Source organism: Melanerpes formicivorus, unplaced genomic scaffold (genome assembly GCF_026170545.1).
Source record: "Melanerpes formicivorus ecotype bairdi unplaced genomic scaffold, bMelFor1.0.p_v2 SCAF_13, whole genome shotgun sequence".
NCBI classification, from domain to species: Eukaryota; Metazoa; Chordata; class Aves; order Piciformes; family Picidae; genus Melanerpes; species Melanerpes formicivorus.
In genome coordinates, this window is record NW_027142365.1 from 700490 (window position 1) to 714707 (window position 14218).

The window sequence follows — 14218 nt, forward strand, 5'->3', positions numbered from 1 at the left end:
TCCTTGCAGGACTACCTAAAACTAAACCATAAGACTATGAGCACAGTTTAGGTGCTCCTTGAACTCTGACAGGCTTGGTGTTGTGACCACTTCCCTGAGGAGCCTGTTCCAGTGGCTGCACATTCTCAGTGCAGAACCTTTTCCTCACGTCCACCTGGAACTTCCCCTGACATGGCTTCTTTCCATTTCCTCATGTCCTCTCACTGGTCACCAGAGAGAACAAGTTGGGTCTGTAAGCTAAACCTCCTCTCTCAGAGTGTTTCTCTTTTCCCTGGCTTGGGCCATTTTCCTCAAGGCTCAGAATATTGTTATAAACAAAAGCATATTGTAGGGCAGTACAGAGGAGATGTCCTTCCTCTGGAGAGCTATTATCCTGAGCAGCTTCTCAAACTTTCTGCTTTCTTTAAGCTTCCTCAGAGAAAACCCAAAGCAAGAGCACTGCTCTAGAACAGCTTGTACTTGAACAGAGTCAGGAGTCTTTGTTTCCAGGAATAAGTAAAGCATGGAAGTTATTTAGCTGTTCACTGAAACTGCAGGTTAGCTGAGCCTCCAGGTATTAATGAAGAGCACTTTAAGATCAAAATCTCTGAACCTGGTTTTCCCTGCAGGCTTCACAGTGTTTATCTTATTGCTGCTTTATGAACTTTACAGCAGGTTAATGGAACCTCTGTTCAGAAGCCATGCTGGCATTTCTGAAAACACCTTCCATGGTTATTAAGTGAAGGGGAATTAACCTGGCATATTCATTTTTCACTGTGCTGACAATCTCTTCTCAGTAAGTGCTCCAAGCAGGCAGGAGAAGCACTCAGCTCACTCAAAAGCAGAGAGATTGAATCCCGTCAGTAAGTTTTCCACTAATTCAGTCAGGGACTTGGTTACTGAAGCCAGCAGTTTTAAAAGCCAGCAGCTAAACTAAGGTACTGAAAACACTTCAGGAAGGATTTACATTGACTGTAGGAGGCTCTGAATCAGTCTGCAAATGGCTGATTAGTAAAATGTGCTGAATACTTGCACTAATTGCTTAAGCCAACAACAGATGGAGGAGTTGGCATCTGTGGCCACAAGGACACTCCTTCATACATCCAACTTTAGGCACATCAGTATGAGTGAGCTCCAGCTTTGCATCCCAGCCTTCTGCCCAGCCCCCTTCCCATGTGCTGCAGAGACACATCAGCTGTGTCACAGATAGCCACACATACTCAACATGCCCTTTCAGCTAGCCTGCTCCCCTGGCAGTCCCAGCCTTTCCCCCCTGCTCTGCTTCAGACTCTCCACACTGAGCTCCCAGCACTGGGCTCCCAGCACTGGGCTCCCAGCACTGGGCTCCCTTCCTGAGCAGCAGCTGCCTTCATTCCCAAACCAGCCCCTTCACGCCTACCCAGAGCCCAGCCTCCTTACCCAGCAAGCCTAAACTGACTCTTTCAGCCTTTCCCAAGCATCTCCTAGCCAATGTCTGTGTCCTGTTCCACATCTGGGAGCAGGAGAGCTGATGAGAGAAGAGTCCCTGGGATTTTCAGTGTAAGAAAACAATTTACTTCATGTTTGGAAAAGAGCACAACTACTCAGGGTGAAATTCTCCTCCTCTCTCCTAGACACATGGAGACATGCAAATACAAAGAAGTCCTGGGAAAGAAACTGATGGTTTGCCCCAGTGAACTGAAATGATACTAGAAAGATTGTGTCTGGAAAAAATCATAATGGAAACTGTTCATCAAGAAAATCTGGGATTGGAAGGTGGGGAAGCAGAGCTGGGCCTAGCATCTTAGAAAGTGTGTGGACTATCTGGGGAAGAGAAATGTTAGGTAAGATGAATATGTGCACTGCCAGCTCTGCCTGTGAGGCAGAGAGACACATGAAGTCATCAGAGCAAACCAGGTAGCTGCAGTGTCAGAAAGCAGCCAACCAATTCATATTTCCCAAGAAGATGATTAATGCTTTAGTGATCATTTGGAAACAAACACCCAGCAGGAGTCTGCAGAAATGCAAACCAAGGCCATCTGTATCACTCCAACATCCTGAGTGTAACAGCAGTGTTTTCATTGATGTTCTGGTTGCATCAAAACCCACTTGATATGAATGAAAGATTGGAAGCTTTTCTCTCCTTTTTTTATTTAACTTGTGTGGAAGAGAGAGAAATAGGAGAGGAGAGGAGAGGAGAGGAGAGGAGAAGAGGTTGAGTTTGCTCGTGCTACCTTTGAGTGCCTTGAAGACTCCAGGATTATCTAGTGCCAGCTAATTAAAAGCCACTGCATGTCCAGTACAAACAGCAAGGTAAGTGTTCTGTTGCCTCAATGCATCAGTAGAGAATCCATTTCTGACCATTCTCCACACAACCATTTGCCTAATGAAACCAACCTTCCTTTCTCTGCAAAATGCTGCTCTGTATCACCAGGGCAGGAGGAAAACAGCCTTTTCACTGCCTCCAGCCATGCTCTTTCATTACCAGGATATTCAAGTACAGTGCTAAGCCACAGGGCCAGCCTCCCACAGGTGAAAGGTTCTACAAGTGAACCTTGGTCAGTGGGCAACATGTGCTGAACTCCGCATGTGCTGAGTCCAACAGGGATACTCAGTGTGCAGTCTGCTTACATGAAGGCCTTAGAAACAAGGTTCCAAGACATGGAACAAGCTCAGGGGAAGCTTCTCTGCAAAACATTTACCCCCAGTCTCACTGAGGCTGTACAAATAACAACTGGGAAAGCTCTGCACTAGGGTGGAGAGGCTACACTGTGAACTTTTAGAGCATCTGCTATCTGAAGGCAATGACATTACATCAATTCAGTAGAGACTGGTAAGATTCCCTGGGTTCCAGTACCAGCATCTGCAACCCCAGTACAAAATTACACAGTATTTCTCCAGTGGTTTTAGTATTGTCTTTCTTAAAGTGAACAAACCTTCCCAGTCAGCTTTGACAGGTCATCTCCTCCCATGATCTGCATCTCTTGCATGGACTGATCATTCTGAAAGAAGAAAGACCAAACTTTGAAACTGGATGTAACTGTGAGACACACAAGTAATAATCAGCTTCACTTTTTCTGGCTCTTTCTCAGTCCTGGTAACCAGTGCTTCCTAATGCTCAGTAGTACTGGTGTATGACAAACCCACACTCACTTGTTCCACTATCGTCTCGTGCTTACACTTAAGCCAGCACCAAGCTCCAGGCTTCACTGAACTAGAAGCTGCCTCTCTCCTTTTGCTTGCAGTTTCTTAATGTGACAAGTGCTGAGAAACATATTTCAGACAGTCGTAGAATTGGCTTGGTTGGAAAAGCCCTTTCAGCTCATCCAGTCCAACCATTCTCTGACTCTGTCAAGGCTGGGGCTAAGCCATGGCCCTTAGCACCACTTCTCTGTCTCTTTGAAACACCTCCAGGGATGGGCATTCAGCCACCTCCCCTGGTGCCTGCTCCAGCATTTCCATTTGTCCCTCTCATAAGAGGAGGACAGGAGCACCTCAGCACTTGGCCAGAGAGCAATCTTCAGGAGCACAGGCAAAATGTGCTTGTGCCTGTCATTCACACAGAGGACTCAGCTGGGTCTGAAGAAATTCAGTCAGCGTTCCTGGGGGCAGCCAAAGCTTTGCAAAACCTATCCCCTCTACCAAGAGCAGTTCCAGAGTGCCCCATGGTGTCAAAGGTTGTGGGCCTGCATTTTCAGCTCATTCAGAGATAAAAACATTGAGCTCAGTTTCATAAAATCAAATACTGCTAGTCAGGTCTAACCAGATGCAACAGGGCAGGATGCTTCCACTTCCCTGTCAGCAGAGGTGTGAAAAACATCAGTAAAGCCTTTATTGATACCTTTGTCTTACAGGAGAGAAAGGTCTGGGGAGACCTCACAGCTTTCCTTCTTCCCCCCAGAAAGCAGCAGCAGCAGCACACAGGCAGCTGAGACGTGGCTGACTTACAGCTGCTCACCTCTGCAGAGGGACACTGCACCTGCCCACACTCACAGCACAGGTGCCAGAGGTCCAGGGACTTCCACAGCACCTCTGCAGCCACCTGACCCCAAGCAAGCTGACAACCCCAGCAACTGTCACAGAATCAGAGTCACAGAATGGTAGGGGTTGGGAGGGACCTCTGAAGATCATTGAGCCCAAGCCCTGTGCCAAAGCAGGATCACCTAGGGCAGGCCACACCTAGGGCAGGCCACACAGGTGCCCCAGCCCCATGGGAAGGGGCTGTCTAAACTCATACAGCCTTTCTGGGTTGCAGAATGCCCAGAGGACACTACAGCCCCAGCAAAGGGCTCCCCTTTCAGTTGGACTCCCTGCCCAAAAGCCTCTCACACCACAGCTTTGTGAGAGGTGCTTAGCAGTCACTGCCTCACAGGAGGGTTGTCAGACCTGCCCTGGCTTCTCCTGCACTGGAGCTAGGAACTTTAGATCCTTTGCAGTCTGCTCTGAGTGGTTTCCTGGGAGACAGAGCTCAGCAGGAATGAAGGTTACACTGCATATGATTTTTAATATGTTCCAACATTTCTCATTTTTGTAAGGAAAACCAGAAAGATTTAAAGAATCCAACCAAAACAAATCAACAAAACCAAAACAAACCCACAACTAACCAAGCAAGAAACTGATTTCCTCAGATGGTTAAAACCACTAAATACAAAGTGGAGATGAGGAAGATTTCTAAGCTCAGGCTCAAGAGGATAAGCCTTTTGTTGTAGACCAAGACAGGTCACTTCAGAAGTCAGGAACTTAGCCAGGCCAAGACTATTATAAGACTAGAAGAAAGAGTTGACAATGCCTGCAGTGGCCACATGTAACCAAGGCAGTGACTAAACATTCCTTCATTTCCAAATGAGAAAGTCTGGCATTTCATTAACAATCCACACAGCACAGTTATTGGAGAGGCAGCTTGTCCTCAGCTGAAAAGGAGAAGAGCTACAAAGATAACAGTGAGGTGCAGTGATTAATGAATTTATCTATTTTCAACTAAAAGCAAAACAAATCTCCACCAAATGCCTTCCAGCAGCCCTCACAGCAGCACTGCTTCCTTTGCCTTCGGCAGTCCTGGCTCCAGCTGAAAGGAAGATGCTGAAATAGCATCTTCATTGCTGGCAAGCAGTTAAGCAAACACAAAGGCCATTGAGAGCTGGGGGATCTCAGCATCCTGTCAGTCTGCATGGTCACACATGGGCTGCTGTAAGGCAAGCATGAAACCCTCCTGCTCTGCCCAGAGAAAACTGCTGCCAGGGCCCGGCGAGGAGCAGTCAGCAGGCCTGGAAAACGCAGCCCTGAAGCCCCCACAGCGCCTGCAAGGAACTCCTTGCACCACCAAGAGCAGAGACTCTCTTGCCAAAACAAATTAAAAGCCTGATCACTGATTTTACTGGCATTTATAATTATCTCCACAGTCATTAATTAACTCATACTGTAAAACACAGACCTGCCAAGCAGCAAGACTCAGTGCCACAATGTTCAGAGCTAATGTGCATGCTGGGGTTGCCATGGGAACCTCTCCATGACTCTTTCCCCAAGTTCTCACTTTACAACCTCAAAACAAGGCTGCACTAAATATGTATAAAGTACAGTAAATGTCAGGCAGGAGAAAAAAACCTGTTTCATTCAGCACAAGCTCCTGGCAATTCAGACTGTTTCCTAATCAGCAGGGTCTCCAGTCATTCAGAGCTGCTTTTTTCCTTTGGGAGTTGTTCCCTGCCTTGCCAAAACTGATTGACTTGGTCTAGATATAACCTAGGCTGGAGATGAGAAAGAAATTCTTGATAGTGAGGGTGGTGAGACCCTGGCACAGGCTGCCCAGGGAGGCTGTGGCTGCCTCCTGGCTGGAGGTGTTCATGGCCAGGCTGGGTGAGGCCTTGCGCAAAGTGCTCTAGTGGAAGGCATCCCTGCCCATGTCAGGGGGCTTGGAACTGGGTGAGCTTTTGAAGTTCCTTCCAACCCAATCCAATCTATGAGTCCTGAGGACTTCTTACACATGTAGAGACATGAATGAAAGGTTCATTTCCCGTCACCCAGAATTCCTCACTCACTCCTTGCTCTCAAGCCTGCCAGCTCCATCTTGCTGGAGAATAGTTGATATGAAATACAATGTCCTGGAGAGAGGCAGCTCCAAACCACACACTGCTTGCTTAGTGCAGCACAGGGTGCTTCCAGAAGAGACAGTGCCTCGTGCTGCATCCCCACATCCCATTCCCTGCTGTCTTTCACACTCCTTCTTCCCCTGTGCTTAAGGAATCTGCATTTCCCAGGACAACTCTCCATTTCTGTGCTTTTAGTTGCTGTGCTGTGCTTTTGGAGCTGTTCACCCCCAGTTGGTAATTTTTTCCTTCATTCAGGCCTTGCCAATAGGCATCCTCAGATCCTAGGAATACTTGAGGAACCAAAGCAGGAATCTTGCTGCTTCCACCTCCATTTTTCACAGACAAAATGTTGACTTTCTGTATTAATTAGAAGTATAGATATTTAAATTCCATCTATACCAAGTCATGTCTTTTAAACTGGGTGGGGCACAGAATTATCACATCTCTTTTACACCTCCTGGGATCCACACTTGGACACAGTTCAAGGTACAAGTGAAATGAGTTGGGTGGTCTCAGGGAAATATATTATAAACAGCATTGCTCATCTGAAAACTGCACCAAACTGTGACCATCTGTTACTCCTGCACAGAAACAGAATCTGGAGTGCATTATTACTGGCCTCAGTGAAACAAAGAGTCTTTAATCATGGCCAGATAAAAAAAAGGAGCTCTCCCCTAACAGTTTAGATGCAGAACTAAATGATGAGCTGTGGACACCAGGCCATTGTCACACAGCAGGTGTCTATAGTCTGCAGAGTTCAGATGGAATTTCTTCCCCCCAGAATGTGATCACCTTTTTCACCCCAAACTGGCTGGCAAAACTCTTAAGAAGGAAGGACCAGGCCCTGTTCTGCTTTGCTTCCTGCCACGGGGGTGATGCAGCAGCTCCCCCAGCCTAAGGATGCTGTGAGGACAGCTCACCCTGCACCATCAGCCCATTGCCTACAGCTGGGATTTACAGGAGGGTTTTCAGAGAGTGGTTTGGATGGGCAGGGACACCTCTCACCAGCCCAGGTTGCTCAGCACTTAATCCAGCCTGGCCTTGAACACCTCCAAGGAGGGGCAGCCACAACCTCCCTGGGCAACCTGTGCCAGTGTCTCCCCACTCTCACTCTAAAGAACTTCTTCCTCATCTCCACTCTAAATCTACCCTCCTCGAGCTTCAATCCAATCCCTCTCATCCTATCACTACAAGCCCTTGTAAAAAGGCCCTCCCCAGCTTTCTTGTGGGCCTGCTTCAGCTACTGGAAGGCAGCTATAAGGTACCCCCAGAGCCTTCTCTTCTCCAGACTGAACAGCCCCAACTTTCTCAGCCTGTCCTTGTAGGAGAGCTTCTCCAGACCTCTGATCCTCTTTGTGGCCTTCTCTGGACCTGCTCCAGCAGTTCTATGTCCTCCCTGTGTTGGGGGCCTCAGAACTGGATGCAGTGCTGCAGGTGGGGGGTCCCAGCAGAGCAGAGGAGAGGGGCAGAATCACCACAAACAAGTGTCAGACCATCACTTTCAGTTGTCCCTTGGGGACTCAAGCCCTTGAATACAGAACATCTCTAAAGCTTCCCTTATCCTTCCCTATCACTAGGTGAAATGGTTAGGACAGAATTACTACTGTGAAGTTCCTGACTTGTACCCACAATAGGCAGAGTCTAAAGAGCAAGAGTCAAGCACCACTTCAGGAACAGGGTTAGTGCAACATGTCCACTAAAAAAGAGCAGACTTCAGTCTCCACATTCATTTTGGCCTCACCTTTTTGTTTCTGTTATGGTTTTGCCTTAAGACTGTCATTCAGACTGTTATTAGCTGCATGTGATCCATGCTGGCTCTGTTCCCACTGGGTGACCCATGAGTTGAAATGTCTTCATTAAAGACAAGGTTAGTGGGCATCTGAAAGTTAGGACACCTGTATCTATGCATCCTGGACTCCATGATCAGTGGAGAAAACAAGGCAGATCACATCAATCATCCCTGTCACCACAGGGGAAGTCTACAGCAAGCACCTTACATCCAGGCATCTAACTGTGACCAATCTGATGCTGGCTGGAAAACAATTCCAGCGTCAGAGATGAGATCAAAATTTTCTTCCTAAAAGCCTCACTGAGCACTCAGAAAGAAATTATTTTCAATCACATTTAGCAGAGGCACATAAAAAGCAACAACCTTGCCTATTTTCCATGAGTAACCTCCCAAACCATCCAGCCAGGCTCTGGCTCAGGCAGACGTTCGACACAACTCCTCCTGGCACCGCTCCAGGATCATTTGCTTGCATGTTCACTCCAGGGTCAGATTTCCATCTGGGTGAGATGTATTTGAGGAGAGATTTCAAGATACAACCAATCTAGTATTTCTTCCAGCTTAGGTCATGAAGAATTATTAGCAAGCAGTCTTTGCAATTATTTTACAGAGACATTACAGGGGGTGATTAACAGGGGAGAGGAACACCTCTCATACGAGGAAAGGCTCAGAGAGCTGGGGCTGGTTAGCCTGGAGAGGAGGCTGAGTGGGATCTGATCAATGCTGACAAGTATCTAAGGGGTGGGTGCCAGGCAGATGGGGCCAGGCTCTTCTGAGTGGTCCCCAGTGACAGGCAAGAGGTAATGGGCATGAGCTTGAACACAGGCAGTTCCCTTTAAATATGAGGAGGAACTTCTTTAGTCTGAGGGTGGCAGAGCACCGGCAGAGGCTGCCCGTCTCCATCTGTGGAGACTTGCAAGGCCCATCTGGATGTGCTCCGTGTGACCTGCTCTCTGTGATCCTACTCTGGCAGGGAGGTTGGAGCTGAGGGTATTCAAGAGTCCCTTCCAACCCCTACCATTCCCAGGAAAGCCATGGAAAGCATGCCTTCCCTTCCTCAGAACCAGATGTATACCAAAGGCAGTCTGCAAGCTCTGGGGCACACCCACGTGCAGAACAAGTAAGTGCCAGGTCACTGATCTATTTGTGGGAGCTGCCTTGAATACCTTGCAAACAAAGCTCACAATGCTGAACCAACTGGAAATCAAACAGCAAAGTGGCACACACCTGCTGCCAGAACATCCCTCTCCTACAAGGGCACTGAAGCACTCATGGCTTTGTGTCTCTGGTAGCTTCACAGCTGCCTCCTTGAGCTGCTTGGAAACCACACCGCTGACTGTGCTGCACCCAGATCTGCCCTGCTGCTACTGCCAGGATAGAATCATAGAGTCACAGCATCATCTGGGTTGGAAGGGACCTCCAAAGGCCATCCAGCCCAAGCCCCCTGCAGTCAGCAGGGACATCCCTAAGTAGATCAGGTTGCCCAGAGCCCTGTCCAGCCTCACCTTGAACATCTCCAGGGATGGGACCTCAGCCACCTCCCTCAGCAACCTGTTGCAGTGTTCCACCACCCTCATGGTGCACAACCTGTTTCTAACATCCAACCTAAATCTGCCCTTCTCTAGTCTGAAGCCATTGCCCCTTGTCCTGTCCCTGCAGGCCCTTGCAAACAGTCTCTCTCCATCCTTCTCATAGCCCCTTCAGGTCCTGGCAGGCTGCTATTAGGTCTCCCTGGAACCTTCTCTTCTCCAGGCTGAACACCCCCAGCTCCCTCAGCCTGTTGCCATGGCAGAGCTGCTCCAGCCCCCTGGTTATTTTTGTGGCTCTCTTCTGGACCCACTGCAATAGTGAACTTGACACTGCTGTAGGTCTGTCAGAGCTCTAGTTATTCCAGTCTAAGACATACCTTACTTCTCCATGATTAGCCCTGCAATAGAACTAATCTGAAGTTTTTGCTTGCTTTTTATTCTTTTTCCTGCATTGTTGTTATTCCTTAGCCAGCAGCTCCATCACACAGGTCTGGAAGTGCTTCAAAGGCAGGCTAGTCTATCCAGTCCCAGGGAAGGCCAGAGCCCTGCAATAAGGAAGTTGGCTCTGGACAGAGGAGGACAAACAGTGGATTTACAGCCAGTGAGGTACTCCTTATCAGCTGGCCTGTGCTAACACCTCTATGTCTCTTCCCAACTGCAAAAGCAAGGCAGCTCATTCAGCTTCAGCAGCTCTCACAGCAGCAGCAAGTCCTTAATCACCTGAACTGTTTACAGTCAGCTGTCCAGGCATTCAGTCATTTCTTGTGCACCCTAATGGCATGCCTCCTCTCTACTTAACCTGAAGAAAGTAAAGATTTTTCTTCCCTGAAAAGGTTCTCAGCCACTGGAACAGGTTCCCTAGGGAGGTGGTTGAATCCCCAGCCCTGCAGGTGTTTAAACACCACAGAGATGGGGTGCTGAGGGACATGGTCTAGCACTGGACTTGGCAGAGTTAGGGAATGGTTGGACTCAGTGATCCTTGAGGTGTTCTGTGATTCTGAGATCTTGAAACAGATACTAGAAAGTTCATGCGCTACAGGAGCTGCTTCCATGGAGACTCTCCAGTCCCCCATGAAGCATGAACTGCCACTGAAGCTTTTCCCATCCTGGCCAAGACATCTCTCAGACATCGACAAAGGTGAACTCACACACGATATGAATGGAGTTAACACAGGCTAATGCAGGTCATGCCTGCAGCTAACAACAGATTTGCTAGGGGTGACTGCTAAAAGCTGTAACTTCTTTACTCTCTTCCATTGTGCAGGAGGCATGTGCTCAGCACTCTGTTTCAACCACTTAGTAAGCTCTGTAGATGTACAGAATAAAGATCTCACAAGCATTTTTCAAACAAAGGGAGTTTGCTGGAACCAGGACTGCACAGATGATCTACCCCTGGAGTTTTACTGCAGGTAAAAATGGCCTTAAGAATCTCAAAGCAGAGATAGGATTTCAGTTTTATTGGCACAAACATGAAGCAGCTCTGCAGGGAAAGGGCCAAAGGGTTGTAAACTGCAGCAGGATTTAGACCTTGGCTAACAAGGATTATGGACAATAAAATGTTTCACCTTTTCCTTTCTGGTTTAGGAGCTAAGGTTTCTCTGCTTGTTTGGTTCAGGTTCAATAGGTTGTTTTGTTTAAGAAGAGGGCAGCAGGATTGCAGCACCACCTAGAACCACACAGCACAAACAGCACTTCAGAAGATCAACAGGAACTGAAATCAAGAAGCTGTGATGCCAATGGTTTGCACAGCATATAAATCCCAAGCACAATGAGTGCTCAGATCTCTGCAGGCTGAAGGATCCTTGTTTGCTGTACAATAATGTTTGAAACAGAAGTAAAATCTGTGTGCATTCCAGGATGAGCAAAGGCACAAACAGTTCCAGGGGACTGCTCAGCCACAGAAAGTGAGGCTCAGCCTGCAGGCTCCAGAGACAGGAGGGCAAATCAAGCTTCAAACTTGCAGGCAAAAGAGCAGCTTGAGAAGCTTCCTACAACTGCCATACCCTACCCAGGTGCTCACTCTGCACTGCCAGGAGGCACTGCAAAGGCTGTCCACCTTTTGTGATAATGCATACAAGCCCATGATCTTGGAGCAGAAGACCTGGGCTTCTCTTCTCCCTCAGCAGGCCACCACAAGCCCAAGAATACAGGGAACAGCTTTGTCCTGTTACTGTGCCAGGGTAATGCAACAACCATGAAGGACATCAAGCTATGGGCAGCTACACTGGACTCAAGCAGGACAAAGTCAGCTTGGGCTCAGATCCCTGTTAACTGGAGCACCTGCCTTTCACTCCAGTTTTGTTTAGCCTTAAATGCATGGATATCACAGCAGCAGAACTACAACTCCCATTTCCCAGCCCTTTGTGCCAATACTAGATCCAGAGGTACCAGGGACTCAGCCTTTTGCTTGTTCTGGTAAAGCAATGAACAAAAGTAAGTTATCCTTGTGAAAAACTGTAGAGTGGAGTTGTAGCTCCATAGTATGAGGCTGTCCTTCGAGGGGGCTCTGCAAGCACCAGAGGAAACTACTTTCTCCAAGCTAAGCACCAAGTACTCACCTTCTGACCCTGACTATCAGCAGTTCCTAGGATGTGGTGATAAGGAAAGGTAGGAGAAAAGGGGGGGAAGGGGGCAAAGGCCTGCTTAAAAGGGAATGCAGTGATAGGACAAAGGGCAATGGTTTGAAGCTGGAACAGGGCATAGTTAGGTTGGACATCAGGAGGAAGTTCTTTAGAGTGAGGTTGGTGAGATACTGGAACAGGCTGCCCAAGGATATGGCTGAGGCCCTATCCATGGACACATCCAAGATGAGACTTGATGTGGCCCTGGGCAGTCTGACCTAGCTGGAAATGTCCCTGCTGACTGCAGGAGGTTGGAGATGATGACCTTCGAGGGTTCCTTCCAACCCGACGCATTCTGTGGATCTTCAGATCTGTCAAGAAGCCACAGGCTGAGAAGACAGAGATGGGTGGGAGCAAACTCACAGAGGATGAGACTGATGAAACCCTCAGATGTTTAGTCCCTCCCAGCAGTCTGGAGCCTTGTGTGTCACTGAGACTTACAATTCAGTGCTGCTCACTTTATTACCACGGCCTTTAGTCCCCTGGCCAGGGACAACCTGGAAGCCTCTGCCAGCACATGTCCTTTGTGAGTTTCCCTGCAAGCTTGTTTTACACTATGCTTCCTCTGCTTAAATATTCAAACTTGTCTGAAATGAGGAGGGAAGAGCATTTTGCACTTGTCAGGCAGAGGGGCACTGCAGGAACACAGCACTCCTGTCACTGCTATGCTCTTTTAAAGTAACCTTTCAGCTGGAGGTCTGCCGGCGGCGCTGGAGGGTGGCACTGCAGGGTGGCACTGCAGGCACCCTGCACAGGCCAGGATCTGCTTTATGAAGGAGCATGAGGAGATGCCAGGGAAAAGGAGTCACAGGATTCCTTGGGAACATTAGAACCCTGTGGCTTCTTTTAATTCATTTTGCTCCATTTCAGATCTTACTACAAACCACACACCCCCTGCCTGCTGTTATTAGCACCCTCCTAAGTAAGGGGTGATCTTTGCAGAGCACATGGCATGGCACTCTCAGACTGGTCTGATCAGAGCTGCACAACAGGAGCAGCAACCAGTAGAGAATCACAGAATCACTTTGGGTGGAAAGAACTTTAGAATCATTGAGTCCAACCACAATCTAACTCCAGCAAGGCTGGAGCTAGGCCACATTCCTCAGCACCATGTCTCTGCCTCTTTGCAACACCTCCAGTGATGGACATTCAACAACCTCCCTGGGCAGCCTGTGCCAGCAGCTGAGAGCCCTTACAGTCAAGAAGTTTCTTCTAATCTCCAACCTAAGCCTCCCCTGGGGCAACTTGAGGACATTTCCTCTCATTTTAGCACTTGTTACTAGCGAGAAGAGACCAACAGCCACTCTGCTACATCCTTCTGTCAGGGAGCTGGAGAGAGCCAGAAGGTCTCTCCTCAGCCTCCTTTTCTCCAGACTAAACAACCCTCAGCTGCTCCTCACCAGCCCTGTTCTCCAGACCCTTCACCAGCTTTGTTGTCCCTCTCTGGACACACTCCAGCACCTCCATGTCCTTCTTGGTGTGACAGACCCAAAGGTGAACCCAGTGCTCAAGGTGTGGCCTCACCAGTGCTGGGGCCAGTGCTGGTCACACTGTTGCTGGTCCAGGCCAGGATGCTGTTGGCCTTCTTGGCCACCCCAGCACACTGCTGTGTTCTGGACATATTTAACATGTAAGGCTCTGTGAGGCAGACTGAGAACACAGCCTAAAGTCTCTCCTGATGATGACATACAGTACTGCTGCAGATGTCATCATCCAGCAGTGGCTTGCTGGGGTTTTGGTGGAATAGGAAACTGTACTTTAGTAAGACTAAAGTTCCACTTTCCAGGCTCTGTAACAAACAACTGCATTACAACAAACACTGTATCCAGGGCAACCTCACAACCTAACTCTTTGAAAAGAATGCTTCTAATAGAATCCCTTGATGCTTTGGATCTGTTCTCAAACTGAGCATGCTAAGATGTTCCAGACACCCGGCTTGCTTAAGCATACCAAAGATTCAACCCCCCCAAAGAAAGCACCCTGAAAAAAATAAACAAGCCAAGAGAAACTAACTTCACATTTCCAGCTCCATTTCTAGATGGGAGCTGCACCTCTGTGGCATACACCAAGCCTCAACAGTTATTGCAAAGTGGAAAACACTTTTCAAAACCAAACATTACAGCTTGTCAGAAAAATGTGACCCCCAGGGAGACAAACTTCTCCAGGACGATTAGAAAATGCCTCCTGTGGAGCCTGCAGCAGATCTAAGTCCAGGAGAGCAGAGGATCACCCACAAGA

At 48.3% G+C, this 14218-nt stretch overlaps 1 protein-coding gene across 2 annotated transcripts in view; it reads right to left on the minus strand.

Annotated features, from left to right (window-relative positions):
• PRTFDC1 (phosphoribosyl transferase domain containing 1) overlaps positions 1-14218 on the minus strand; it is a 54322-nt gene that overhangs the window by 31747 nt on the left and 8357 nt on the right. For both annotated transcript variants that reach the window (XM_068145750.1, XM_068145749.1), the window contains exon 4: positions 2895-2960. In XM_068145750.1, the coding sequence (XP_068001851.1) occupies positions 2895-2960 (66 nt within the window). The remainder of the gene's footprint in view (positions 1-2894; positions 2961-14218) is intronic.